This window comes from Perca flavescens, chromosome 23, assembly GCF_004354835.1.
Source record: "Perca flavescens isolate YP-PL-M2 chromosome 23, PFLA_1.0, whole genome shotgun sequence".
NCBI lineage: Eukaryota > Metazoa > Chordata > Actinopteri > Perciformes > Percidae > Perca > Perca flavescens.
This window is the reverse complement of record NC_041353.1, coordinates 4,174,690-4,189,360: the sequence shown is the minus strand read 5'-3', so window position 1 is coordinate 4,189,360 and position 14,671 is coordinate 4,174,690. Positions and strand designations below refer to the sequence as shown.

The 14,671-nt window shown below is 38.7% G+C and overlaps 1 protein-coding gene across 1 annotated transcript; it reads left to right on the top strand.

Annotated features, from left to right (window-relative positions):
• Positions 1 to 2,741: 2,741 nt before the first annotated feature.
• Positions 2,742 to 14,025, top strand: tmem19 (transmembrane protein 19). The gene is made up of 8 exons (XM_028570817.1): positions 2,742 to 2,959; positions 4,201 to 4,348; positions 4,641 to 4,754; positions 8,870 to 9,007; positions 9,092 to 9,168; positions 9,330 to 9,507; positions 10,724 to 10,933; positions 13,276 to 14,025. The coding sequence occupies exons 2-8, from the start codon at positions 4,219 to 4,221 to the stop codon at positions 13,434 to 13,436; spliced, it is 1,008 nt and encodes a 335-aa protein (XP_028426618.1). The 5' UTR covers positions 2,742 to 2,959; positions 4,201 to 4,218; the 3' UTR covers positions 13,437 to 14,025.
• The last annotated feature ends 646 nt before the right edge of the window (positions 14,026 to 14,671 follow it).

The following is a 14,671-nucleotide window of genomic DNA, read 5'->3' as shown; positions in this document are numbered from 1 at the left end:
CAACGTGAAAAAAGGGAAATTTCACAGTTGTTACAGGTACACTGTTTTTTAAGTTCAGTAAACGTCTTTTCAAAAGTCTATGAGTAAATGTGTTAATTAATCGTTTTTTTCAATATTGACCAAAATATTGTGATTATGATTTTTTTCCATAATCAAGCAGCACTTTGCATAAGTACTGTACAGCCTCCCAGGGTCCATAGCGTGGCTGTTGACTCAAGTCTGGTTTTTACAGATTTTCTCAGAAAAACGCTTGGATTGTTTTTTTTTATACAGGACTAGACTGTTTTTAACTGATTTTCAGACATTTACAGTAATTCACATGTTGTTCCTGCTGCAAGAAGACACATCATCATAATTCACAGTGTAGGTCAAAGCACAGATTCATAGAGCTGCTTTATGCATTTCTTTCATTAATAATCCATACTAATCAGCCATAATGTGGTTCTTATTTTTTTTTTTACAACTGAACAGCTACAGATAAAACAGAAAAAAACAAACAGTCGAGCACATTGTGATGTTGGCACCCCTCTGGCCAGGGACATCCACTGTTGCTCTGTTTCTAATCACATTTCTTGGTGATGGCCTAGAGTTACACCATTACAGTTGTTGTAACAGTTGTACATTTTACCTAACCAAACCGCATTGTTGACTGGGCTCCTTTACACGATCAGACTTTCTTTCAAAGGGGGACAGTGTACAAGCGCGTCATTCTCCACAAATAGCTGTAATGCTTATACTTCCAAACATTTCCAAATGTTGTGTTGTCTGCCAACACGCTACATTCGGGTAATTTTGGACAATTGACAGCACTGTTTTCTGGCTGCACAATCAGACCAGCCTCTCATTGATAAACCATGGTTTATGAAATGAACCAATCAATTGTAGTTCCTCTCTACTTCTGTCTTCCTCCTCTGCAAGCCATCTGGGTCCATGTTTACTGAGAAAAAATTATTCCAAAGATTTTATATATATCATTATTATATATTTTATATAGGTGACATAACATTTTGGATTTAATTGTAGCAGAATGTATCAAATTGCAGTAATGTTGTGTTGTGTTTATGTTTTGAATGTGTAAATACACAAAGGTTTTATAAATAATTTATGATGCATTAATGAGTTTATCACTTTAATCTTGCAGCTGGTAAAGGTGGAGCAAATTAAAATGACTTTATATCCTGCTGGATGGCTTAAGCTATAATAATATATCATATTTTATTAGTTGATTTAAATGTTAATGTTAAAATATAAATCTGTAAAGTAATTTAAGTTATCAAATATAAATGTAGTGGAGTAAAAAGTACAATATTTGCCCCCAAATTGTAGTGGAATAGAAGTAGCATAAAATGGAAATAAGTAGTAATAATACCTCAAAATTGTACTTAAGTGCAGTACTGACCTTATATCTCGCACCACCATCAGGTCAAAATACCTGCAGAACTAATGAGATTTGACTGATTAATTAGGTAGCGTTGAACAACTACATTTTCCATGAGTCTTAATAAAAAAATGCTATCTAAACTCTCTCTCTCTCTCTCTCTCTCTCTCTCTCTCTCTCTCTCTCTCTCTCTCTCTCTCTCTCCAGGGGTGGATCTCTGCTTCCTTTAAAATGTGTCATCGGCTTCGAAATGAGCACAAATAACATTTACTCTTGTCATCCTCCTCTTCTCCCTGCTCGGTAGGTAAAATCCTCTCTCCCTTGTGTGTTGTGTGTTCAGTTCTGTAAATGTGACTGATTTGTATGTGTTAAAAACCAGACTATTATTAGTATTTCAATCGTCAACATGGTTGCCAATTGTGTCCCTATATGTACCCTTGAGCAAGGCACTGGTCACACATTGCAGGTAAAGCCACTGGTGTACCTCAGCTTCAAGTCAAGAATTTCACAGCTGGAGTTTGTGCACAGATGGAATTTCAGTCAGTGTGTAAACTGGAAAAAAAATGTTGGCATGGTTTTATTCATATAAGACCTAATTTAAGGATTCAAATTCTATTTATGTACAGTTTGTGGACAAGTTTAACAATGTAAACAACTCTGAAATGTGTTTTTTAAACAAAAACATTGGGAGCCTTTTTTTTAGCCCTATAGTATCTAGAACAGTCTGCATGAGGATCTGAGGGACTCCACATCTGAGGACATTTTTAAAAGAAACCGTAAGACATATTTTTAGCCTGGCATTTACTTAAGGTGCATCATCAATTTTCTTAGTCTTAATCATTGTTTTTTTTATTCAAATTTGTATCCCTGTGTTTATTTATTCTATTGACTTGTATCTATTTATGTTGTTTGTCATTTTATTGTTGTCTATTTCTACTTTTTTTTGTCTGTGCTGCTTTCATCTTGCTCTCTGAAGCACTTTGAGCCGCATGATTGTATGAAAGGTGCTATATAAATAAAGTTGAGTTGAAGTAACGTAATCATAGCTACAAAGTCTGATATGATGTTAAACATTGTTGCAGGGGGAGAGAATGGCATTTAAGATCAAAATTATTAAGTAAAATATCAGCAAGAAAATTAAATTAATTCAAATAGATGCTTGATTTGTTATTTTGTGACCATATAACTTTATCTTGCCTGTTTTTTTTTATCAGCCGAAAAGTAAAAAACGAGCAAGACCCGTTGTAAAAGAAAATACAGAGTGATGCCTGTCGTTTTAATACGCCTATGATTTTATTTCAAGTTACTGTCCCTTTAAGAAGTGTCATTGGTTTGTTTGCGGAAGTCGGTCCGTTAACTAAAATGTCCCTCCGGTGTAGCGGTCAATTTAGCACAGTCGTTTGAGTTTTGTTAGCGTGCTTAGCTTTTTTAGATTACTTACTAAAATATATTTGTGATATAAATAGATTGATAGAGAAAGATACATTCGTCTCAACTGGAATTAAAATGTTGAATTTAGCTAATTGTTTAAGTAAAAGCTAGTTTTAACGTTACAAATCACGATGGCTCCGAATATAACCGGTGAGCTAGCCAATGTTAACGTTAACGTTACATGCAGGAGGTGTATTCAAAGTAAAGTTAATGGCTTACATGTTAACAAGTAACCTCTGTTTGAACCTGTCAAATAACTATTATAAATGTATGTGACCTACAAACATACCAGGCAGGAATGAATTTAACTTTTCAGTATCTCCTCTTTCACGTCACACTATAGCTAGCTAGTTGCTTTTTCGCCAAAATTATTTTTATTCTGCCTCTTCAAGGGAAAGCCGTTGTCCCTGTGTTTTATACCTTGTACTTCTGTTTATACTACAAGCACAAATAGAGCTGTGTCCACACAGCTCTGTCACACCAACGCAACTTAAAGGGACACTTTGCCGATTAGCAGTACTAACTTTACAATATGACATTTTACTGACAACCTTTGTAATAGAGATTTGGGAGATGTGGACAAGGAGTGTAAGTAGGCTTGGGCAATATATCGATATATGAGACTAGATATCGTCTTAAGTTTTGGATATTGTGAAATGGCACAAGTGTTGTCTTTCCTGGTTTTAAAGGCTGCATTATAGCAAAGTGATGTACTATGCTGAACTTACCCACTGAAATTTACTCACTTAGTCATTAAATCCACATTACCGATGATTATTTATCTGAAATCTAATTGTGTCAATATTTTGTGAAAGCACCAATTGTCCACCCTACAATATTGTCGCAATGTCGATATTGATGTATTTGGTCCAGAATATCGTGATATTTGATTTTCTCCATATCGCCCAGCTCTTGTTTGTGAGTCCAGTCATGTGTAAACAAACTGGTGGATCCACTTAGGGATGTAACGGCATAAAAATTTAACCTCACGGTTATAGTGACCAAAATTATCATGGTTTTCGGTATTATCGCGGTATTTTTAAAAGTGTGTTCAATATGTTCAGAAAGCAATGATAGGCCTACCCAAGCTGAAATAGTTTCAAAAAGTGTAAACGGTAATTGTTATAGTCAACATTTTTATCGTGGTTTACCGTTACACCGGTAATCGCTACATCCCTAGATCCACTTCATACGTCAACTTTCAAGGTCGATCTTACCGCCTGCCGTTGTGGCCCAAATCTCAACACAAAGGTGGCCAGTAAAATTTTACCATGACAGATCAGATGTACACAAATATGAGAATTACTCCTAAGTTATCAAATGCCAGTATTTCTCTTTATTGCAACAAACACATCCAAGAATGTACAACAACCCTGTCTCCTGTCCTGCAGCTCGGCCTGTCTGTCAGCATGGACTCTGATAGTCAACTCCTGATGAAAGAGAACATCAAGATGATGACTGATATGATTGTGCTGTGTGCCACTTTGGCACTCTCCCTCTTCTTCTGGGTCCTCTCCCTCGTCATCAGCACCTACTCCGGTGAGTCTGGAAAACTGCCAAGTCCACTGAATGTTAACACTACAGTTTTTAAGTTTCGGTTTTAGTGCAAGATAAACCTTTTTATGGATACATGGCCGGTTGCAGGTTATTCTGAAAAATGTCCTTTTAAGAGCGCCAAATCAAGTGCTTTTTTTTTTCTTCACAACTAGTTTTCTAGGTTTCTTTTCCCCAGAAATGAACTGCTGAACAAAGATTTTTGTGGGAAACCACAAAAATGGGGAGAAATGTTACAGTGATTATGGTCTGACTTTGTGTTTGTGTCTGTTTACAGGAACACTGCAGCCTGTGTCACCGTGGCGGTGGTTGTTCTCCATCTTGGTCCCCCTTGTGCTGACGATCAGAGCGACGAAGAGAGGAAGTCTGAACTACTCAGGAGCTCTGGGAGGTCAGTGTGTGTCCATAAAGGCAACCTTCTTGTTTTTTTTTAAAGCTGCACTGAGGAATATTCTTTATTAACATTGAATGGAATAACTCTGTTTAATTTATTTTATTTATAAGGACAATGCACATTAATCAACATTTCTGTAAATGGGCCAGTGTTAGCCAGACGGCAAATTTTTAACTGTAGTCCTTTGGCGAGATGTTTTGAGACCAGAGCAACAGGAAACAGTGAGACATTAGTACAGGTTAAACGTTACAGACGGAAGACAACAAGACGCCATAAAGCCTGCAACAGCAACAAAATAATAATTCTCAAGAGGTCATGCAGAGCAACAGGGAGCAGCCAGGCATTAGTACATCAATACATCAACAGGATCCACATTCAGTACGCGTAGCCATGCAAACAAGCAATGAAAACACCGCCAAGCAACTATGATTATAGACATTTTTCTAAACATGCAGAGCAGCAATACTTTGGGGGTGGTACAGGCTGTAGGGAATTGTTTTGGGAACCGGAGGGTCGCTTGTTTTAAGTCCACATATGGACCAAAATATGGTGCTGGACTGGTAGCTGGAGAGGTGCCAGTTCTCTTAAGCTCTTGATCAAGGCACCGAACCCCCAACTGCTCGGACGCCTGTCCATCGACAGCTGCAGCACCCTCACTCTGACATCTCTTCATTTGTGCATGTTTAGGTACTGACCGTGTGTGTGTGTGTGTGTGTGTGTGTGTGTGTGTTGCAAGCTACGTTATAATGCTCATAGCTGCTAGCATGGCACGCCCTCATACTCTGCTTCTGACTGGCTAGTAGTCCTTACCTAGCTACTGTCAGGGCACACCCTCATACTCTGCTTCTGACTGGCTAGTAGTCCGTACCTAGGTACTGCACATGTGTGACTCCCAAGAAAGATGGAACAGAAGTGCGATGTCTCACTCTGTAGCTAAAACAGAGAGCTCAACACACAGGGTGAAAAGAGGAGCTGCAGCAATGTGCAGTACAACAAAAATATGGTGTTTTTTTTGGAAATTAAACCATGTAAACCTATTCTGATATAACCTCTAAATACAATTATGAACCTGAAAATGAGCATAATATGAGCACTTTAAGTTGATGCTCTCTAATTGTTATCTCTGAATTAAAATTTAGCCGGAGAATGTGACTCCTGAAAAGGATCAGTTAGAGAAAAGACGCTCACTCTGTTGGAACTACAGAAACACTTAGTCTACTCTGATTGAATAACGTTTTTACAGAGTAGAGCGTCTTCCCTCCCAAAGGATCAACAAACAAACAGACAAGTTTAATTCTGGCCTGCCGTCGAGTCACTCTCACCCCTTGTCTAGATGGCAAACGTCTCGTCAGCAGCGCAAAAACTTAACATATAAGAACAAGTGTTACACAATACAGATCAATAAATTACAGAGAAAAACATGCCTCAGAAACAAAAATAAAAACTAAGATCAATGTCCGATAATAACGAGAAGAAAATAATATGATGAAGTTTATATTTTTAATAAAAACATTATAATTATAAAACCCTAAAATATGTATGTGTTTTATTGGGCAACAATTTTATCAACCATAAACGCTACAAGTCTCATTTCACTCGTGGAACAAGCGCCTGCTCGCAGCTGGTGCAGAAAGCTGCATCAATTAAAATGAGAGCGTATCTGTTGCGAGAGACGTGCGTTTTCTGGTCATATTTCCTTCACAGTATCAATTGCCTTCAGGCAGTTTTTCAGTCAGCAGACGAGTTCTTGAAAGCTGCTCCCTGTTACACTGCAGCAGGAGAATAATATGCTCACTTGAAACATTATGTGTTTTCAAATCAATTAGTTTTTGCCTGCTAAAAGCCTAACATCCAGTAGGACAGAGAACTCTTTCCAGGAAAAATCAAAACCATTCATAGGTCTAAACAAAAACAGTCTCTCTGTTAACACTGAGCTGTACTGGGAGGAATGCATCATGAGCTCATTTAGACTTCAGCTTTTTACTGGTTTTTACAAGCCTCGATACATAACACGTTTCATCGGTTGTCCTAAATTACTAAGGTAAAAGTAGCTACTTCCAAGTAAAAGTCTTGCATTCAAAGCTTTATTTATTTTTTTATAAAAAAAAATGTAAGATTATTTTTTGGCCATTTTAGGCGTTTATTTCCAAAGGACATGCAGCAAAGGGCCGCAGGTCGGAGTCGAACCCGCAGCCGCTGCGTCAAGGAGTAAACCTCTAAATATGTGCGCCTGCTCTACCAACTGAGCTAACCCGGCCACCATTCAAAGCTTTATTTAAGTAAAAGAACCAAAGTATTAGCAAAAATATATACTTATTACTTAATAAATCAAAATTAAAATCAAATCATGCAGAATGGCCCTAAGTTAGTTGATATGGCGCTAAACTTCTTAAACTGTTGTTGTGATCTATAATAATGTATCATATTTATTATCTCTGTCAAGGAGGTAATAAATATGATATATGAAGGAAGTTTGTTGGTTTAGTTTGAGGTTATGTTTTTGTCTCGGCTTGTTTGTTTGTCTGCAGGATTATGGAAACACTACTGGCCAGATCTTCATGAGACTTGGTGGAAGGGTGTAGCATGGGCCAAGAAAGAACCCATTACATTTTGGAGCAGATACACAAATTATTTTTCACTTTCATAATTCACTTGTGCTGCATTCATGTGATGTAGGAATGATCTGGAAATTAGTTCCAAACTGGGAAAATCCCCATGGCATTAACGCTGTGTGGCAGAGGTGTGCCCTTTTTAATTTATAAAGTAATCATAATGTATTTAAAATTCTAACCTGAAAAGTATACACAGCTGTAAAATAAATGTAGTGGGCTAAAAAATACAATATTTGCTACAAATCGTAGTGGAGCAGAAGTCAATTCAGTCTATGAAGCTCGTTGTTTTTAATTATATGTATAAATATAATCAAGTTACTGATGAGATTTTCCATTTAATTTGACATAAAAAGTTATTTTAGTTTGAAGCGTTGGGGGTCACGTTTTCTCACAAAAGCTCTTTCTCAGGAAAAACAGATGTATAGTTTTATTTTAAATGGTGCGATCATATCCATTCAACTTTTATTTTATGCACTGGAAATGTGACTATACCTTTTTTGTTTAAAAAAACTGCCAAAAGTATTAATTCTATATCTATTAAAAACGTTTTATAAGGGACTTAATTGCGTTTTGCAGAAATTTCAAAGATGGAAGTTACTTCCGCTTTCCAAGAAGCAAATCATTTGTAAAAAATAAAAAAAAAACACAGAATGTCGGCATGACACACTTTGGTCTGTGACTCTTACACAGTTTATGGAAATGTATTTGTTTGTTTAAGTTGAAGTCAGAAAGTATTGAGACAGACTAAGGCTACGTTTACCTCTCAAGTCTTAATGCTTAATTCAGATTTTTTTAGTTAAATTTTTTGTTTGGCTGTTCACATCACTTTTTAAAATGTGGCCTATATCAGATTCCATTGTGAACTGTTTGCGTTTTCTAACTGACATGCATGCACAAAATGACAATAACAATGGCATCAGACGCAGCACGCTGTTGTACTAAAGTTAGGGGGGGTTATGGAGTAAGTCAGCATTTTCACTTTTATTTCAAGATGTATGTGTAATGGCAGCCGTAACATTAATGAGCATACGCTAACTAGGTCTAACACCTCCCTCTCCCTCCATTGACTTGCTCCATCACTGTTCTCCATTTTGTAGGCCTAGTCAAGTTTTTCATTTTACTGTCTGTGTCTAGGGTAAGCATAATTGTACAAATGTCGATGTAGATTGAAGTAAAGGTTGCATCAAATCGGTTGTTCACACTGTGGCCGCATTGGGAAAAAAATCTGACCTGGGTCTGGTTCAGGACCACATATGGAAGTGGTCTCAATCTGATTTGAAAAAAATCAGATCTGGGCAAAATTTTAGTGTTCACACTACTTCTGCAGAAGACTTGACCACATTTGCCTGCAGTCTTAACATGGCCTAATACATTGTTAGTTTGAGTCTGCACGTGGGATTTGTTGGCAGTGAGAAAAATAACGCCAGCCTTATCATTTAGGTTATTTATCTGTTTGGAGAATTCAGACTTTTTTCTCTAACGTGAAATGTGTTTTCTCAGCACTCCTGGTAGGATTTGTGTTGACGATGGCCAACTACAGCTTCTTCTCCTCTCTGCTCGCCTTCTTCATCACCTCCTCCAAACTGACCCGCTGGGGAGGAGCACAGAAGAGGAAAATAGACGCAGAGTACAAAGAAGGTGAGAGACGTGAAAGGGTGCCCTTTTTTATTCTTTAATTTCTTTTTCAAATTTATAATGTATTAACATTTGTGTTTGTGTTAGGGGGCCAGAGGAACTGGATTCAGGTCTTCTGTAATGGAGGAGTTCCAACAGAGCTGGCACTGCTCTATATGATAGAGGTAAACGCACACATTGAAGTACATTTTTCTTATTCTTTATGTAGACAATTTCTGTACAAAAAAACAATAAAAGTAATAAAAAAATGGTTTCTATTATATGCAAATGTTTATTTCCCCTTAGTATATCATCACACGTCTTTAAAATGGCGGTTGTGTTTCAGGTGGGTCCAGGTGAGATCCCCATTGATTTCAGCAAACAGTACTCGGCCTCCTGGATGTGCCTCTCTCTACTGGGCGCGCTGGCATGCAGCACCGGGGACACCTGGGCATCGGAGGTGGGGCCCGTCCTCAGCCAATCACAGCCTAAGCTCATCACCACCTGGAAGGAAGTCCCGGCAGGTGAGAAGCAAAGAGAATTGGCTCGTTAGAGATGACCCAGGCCTGCTTAGAATCCATCAAAGGCAATCGCCGCCCAATGCATGCTGGTTAGATTTGTGTCCGACTTGATCCAGACTTGCTCTTACGTCATGCACGCTAGTCTCGCATTGCCAGACCTTCCTCCGCGCTGCGGAGGAGGGTCCGGCTAGTCCACACAGCATTCCGGGATGGAATAAAAATGTGCTCTGGTTCATTGGCATTTCTTTAAACCAAACACAGTTGTCTAGGGTGATGCTAAGTGCCGGACGGGGGCCACGGTGCCGCTGCAAAATAGGCTTGGGAAGTACATGTGTACGTTCAAAAGTTGTTTTTAGTTGTGCAACAGAAAACTCAGATTGGACAGATAGTCTAGCTAGCTGTCTGGATTTACCCTGCAGAGATCTGAGGAGCAGTTAACCATAGTCCTCACGAATCCACCGGAGTTTAAAATTACAAAGAAAGAAACCGGGAGGTAACGGACATCCGGCCGAAAAGAGTGACATCCGGCGGCACCGGAGCAATCCCGGAAGTGGAACGTCGTGGATATAATAATAATTAATAATTAATTTGATTTGATATAGCACCTTTTACAGACAGAGTCACAACGTGCTTCACACAAAATACATTTGTTAAAATACAGTAGGATCCAAAACAGAAAATAAACAAGCAATAACAAATACAATACCAATAAAGATTATATTATAAACCACAATTATAAAATTAAGATATTTGTCTGATTTGAATGAGGTCAATAAACAAAAACTTCACTAGGTCCATAGTTTGAGTTTTCTGTAATATTATTGATGTGAAATTAATTTTTCCAGTCTGTGATAGCCAAATGACCTACAGTAAAGCTACTTAACATACATGTAAGCAGAAGCTGTCTTTACACAGCTGAAAGGGACATTCTGTGTAAAAGGCTGCATGTGTTAATGTACGTACATGATGACAGATGGAGGCAAATGTTCAACAATACACAGTTAATTTCTATTGAGTGTCAGTCTATGTAGGATTATGTAAATTCTTATTTTTTTTAAATGTTTCCCTTGAATATGTTTTTTTACAATGGTTTATGTAAATGTGATGTAAATGTAGATGTATAAAATGTTCCCCACTGTGTTTATACTGGTGCATTTGTTTATTCGGATCTACTTTCTTCTACTTTCATTTTCATTTTTCTGCTCTTTTTTCCCTCCAGGAACAAATGGAGGAGTCACACCGGTTGGATTGGCCGCCAGTTTACTTGGTGGACTCGTGGTGGGCGCGGCGTACTATGTAACACAGCTTCTATTGGTTGGCGATCTGAACCTAGCGGACCCCCAGTGGCCAATCATAGTGTATGGCGGTGTGGCTGGTCTGTTGGGATCGATGCTTGACTCTTTCCTGGGAGCTCACATGCAATACTCAGGTAGGAATATTATTATTTTTTTTTTTTTTTTTCAAACCCCAAAGATTAGCTTTGTTCGATATATATTCTGATGGGGTTTTTTTTTTTTTTTTTTCCAACATGCTATAATATGACTTTTTTTTGACATACTATACTGACCTTTTCAAGGCTTTTTTCAACATACTATACTATGACTTTTTTGACTTGGTATACTATGACTTTTTTTCAACAAACTATACTATGACTTTTTTTCGACATTCTTTAATTTGATTGTTTTTGCCTTTTTGACATACTATTATGACTTTTTTGACTTTTTTTGACATACTACACTGACTTTTTATGACTTTTCAACAAGCTATACTATGACTTTTTCCATGACTTTTTCGGCATACTATAGTATGAATTTTTTCATGACTTTTTCTAATTGCTATACAGTGATTTTTTTTCCACATGCTAAACTATGACTTTTTTTCATTACTTTTTCGACATGCTACACTATGACTTTTTTCCACATACTATACTATGACTTTTTTCACGACTTTTTCGACATACTATACTATGACTTTTTTCATGACTTTTTCGACATGCTATACTATGACTTTTTCCACATACTATACTATGACTTTTTTCATGACTTTTTCAACATACTATACTATCACGTTTTTCGACATACTATACTATGACTTTTTTCCACATACTATGACTTTTGTGCTGGAAAGGAGGGTTCGGCCGATAGTCGAACCTCCGGTTGAGGAGGAACAATGCGGATTCCGTCCTGGTCGTGGAACAACAGACCAGCTCTTCACTCTCGCAAGGATCCTGGAGGGAGCCTGGGAGTATGCCCAACCGGTCTACGTGTGTTTTGTGGATCTGGAGAAGGCGTATGACCGGGTCCCCCGGGAGATACTGTGGGAGGTGCTGCGGGAGTATGGGGTGAGGGGGTCTCTACTCAGGGCCATCCAATCTCTGTAACGACCAAAGTGAGAGCTGTGTCGGGTTCTCGGCAGTAAGTCGGACTCGTTTCAGGTGAGGGTTGGCCTCCGCCAGGGCTGCGCTTTGTCACCAATCCTGTTTGTAATATTTATGGACAGGATATCGAGGCGTAGTCGGGGTGGGGTGGGGTTGCAGTTCGGTGGGCTGGGGATCTCATCGCTGCTCTTTGCAGATGACGTGGTCCTGATGGCATCATCGGCCTGTGACCTTCAGCACTCACTGGATCGGTTCGCAACCGGGTGTGAAGCGGTTGGGATGAGGATCAGCACCTCTAAATCGGAGGCCATGGTTCTCAGCAGGAAACCGATGGAATGCCTTCTCCAGGTAGGGAATGAGTCCTTACCCCAAGTGAAGGAGTTCAAGTACCTTGGGGTTTTCGTGAGTGAGTGAGGCGACAATGGAGCGGGAGATTGGTCGGAGAATCGGCGCAGCGGGTGCGGTATTACATTCAATCTATCGCACCGTTGTGACGAAAAGAGAGCTGAGCCAGAAGGCAAAGCTCTCGACCTACCGGTCAGTTTTCGTTCCTACCCTCACCTATGGTCGTGAAGGCTGGGTCATGACCGAAAGAACGAGATCCAGGGTACAAGCGGCCGAAATGGGTTTCCTCAGGAGGGTGGCTGGCGTCTCCCTTAGAGATAGGGTGAGAAGCTCAGTCATCCGTGAGGAGCTCGGAGTAGAGCCGCTGCTCCTTTGCGTCGAAAGGAGCCAGTTGAGGTGGTTCGGGCATCTGGTAAGGATGCCCCCTGGGCGCCTCCCTAGGGAGGTGTTCCAGGCACGTCCAGCTGGGAGGAGGCCTCGGGGAAGACCCAGGAGGGATTATATCTCCAACCTGGCCTGGGAACGCCTCGGGATCCCCCAGTCGGAGCTGGTTAATGTTGCTCGGGAAAGGGAAGTTTGGGGTCCCCTGCTGGAGCTGCTCCCCCCGCGACCCGACACCGGATAAGCAGACGAAGATGGATGGATGGATGGATGGACTATGACTTTTTTCATGACTTTTTCAACATGCTATGACTTTCTTCAACATACTATACTATGCCTTTTTTAATTACTTTTTCGACATGCTATACTATGACTTTTTTCGACATAATATACTATTACTTTTTTCAACATGCTATACTATGACTTTTGTCATGACTTTTTCGACATACTATACTATGACTTTTTTTTTTACATGCTATACTATGACTTTTTTTCATGACTTTCGACATACTATACTATGACACTTCTTTACAGTGACCATCACTGAAAAGTGAACACTGTAGCTGGACCAATTCGTAAATTAACTGAACAAAAATAAAATTCCATTGACAGATGATGAATTTCTGAGGTACTAATCCGGCTTTTCCCCTTCCTCTCTCTGTCTTTAGGCTTTGACGCGAGCATCGGGAAGGTGGTAAGTTATGAGTCTGCCACGACCCGGCGGATCTGTGGGAAACCAATCTTAGACAACAACGCAGTCAACCTGTTCTCCTCCGTCATCATCGCACTTGTCCTGCCAGGGCTGGCATGGGGGATGTGGCCTCGATAGACTGACAACTCTCAATGCAGTGCAGCCGGACGACTAACATGAGATGGACTGCTGATTATTTAAGACATTTGAGTAATATGTTGGGTTGTTGTTGATCACACAAGCATCACACAAAAAGTTAATACAACATACTCTGCCTGCATACATGAAAGGCTCTGATCATGATATGTCTCTTTGGAAGAAAAAAGAACAGGAAATAAATACTGACCGATAAAAAATTTGAAACTTCTAAACAGTAACTGATGGACTGAGGATATCTATGCAGGTTTGTTTTTTTTTCTAAAACAGTAACTGATGGACTGAGGATATCTACGCAGGTTTTTTTTATTTTTTTCGCAGATATGGAATAATAATTAAATGGGCTGTATTTTTGTTCTGTATTTTAAATTTGAAGCTGGTTTGTGCCCGCTTAATGTGATGTTTCAGTATTTAAGACTGATTTCTGATATCGTTATGACCATAATTTATGCAGTCTGTTTCCAAGTGAGCCTCAGTCTTCACAGTATGAATTTACATGTCAATAATTGCAAATGTATTTCCTGCCATTGGCTGTTCATGCTTTCAAATTAAAGGTGTGTTTTTGTGTAAATCATATTATTATATCGTATATGTCGAATAAAAGTCATAGTATATACTACTGTATGTAAAAAAGGTCATAGCATAGCATGTCGAAAAAAGTCATAGCATAGCATGTAGAAAAAGTCGTATTATAGTATGTCGAATATAATCATAGTATAACATGTCGAAAAAATCATGAAAAAAGTCATAGTATAGTATGTCAAAAAAGGCATGAAAAACGTCATAGTGTAGCATGTTGAAAAAGTCATAGTATAGTATGTCGAAAAAGGCATGAAATAAGTCATATTATAGCATGTTGAAAAAAGTCATAGTATAGTATGTCGAAAAAAGTCATCATATAGCATGTTGAAAAAGTTATAGTATGTCGAAAATATGATGAAAAAGTCATAGTATAATATATAAAAAAAGTCATAGCATAGTATGTCGAATATAATCATAGTATAGCATGTCGAAAAAGTCATAATATATTATGTCAAAAAAGGCATGAAATAAGTCATGTTATAGCATGTTGAAAAAGTCATACTGTAGCATGTCGAAAAAGGCATGAAATAAGTCATATTATAGCATGTTGAAAAAAGTCATAGTATATTATGTCAAAAAAGGCATAGTATAGCATGTTGAAAAAAGTCATAGTATATTATGTCGAAAAAGGCATG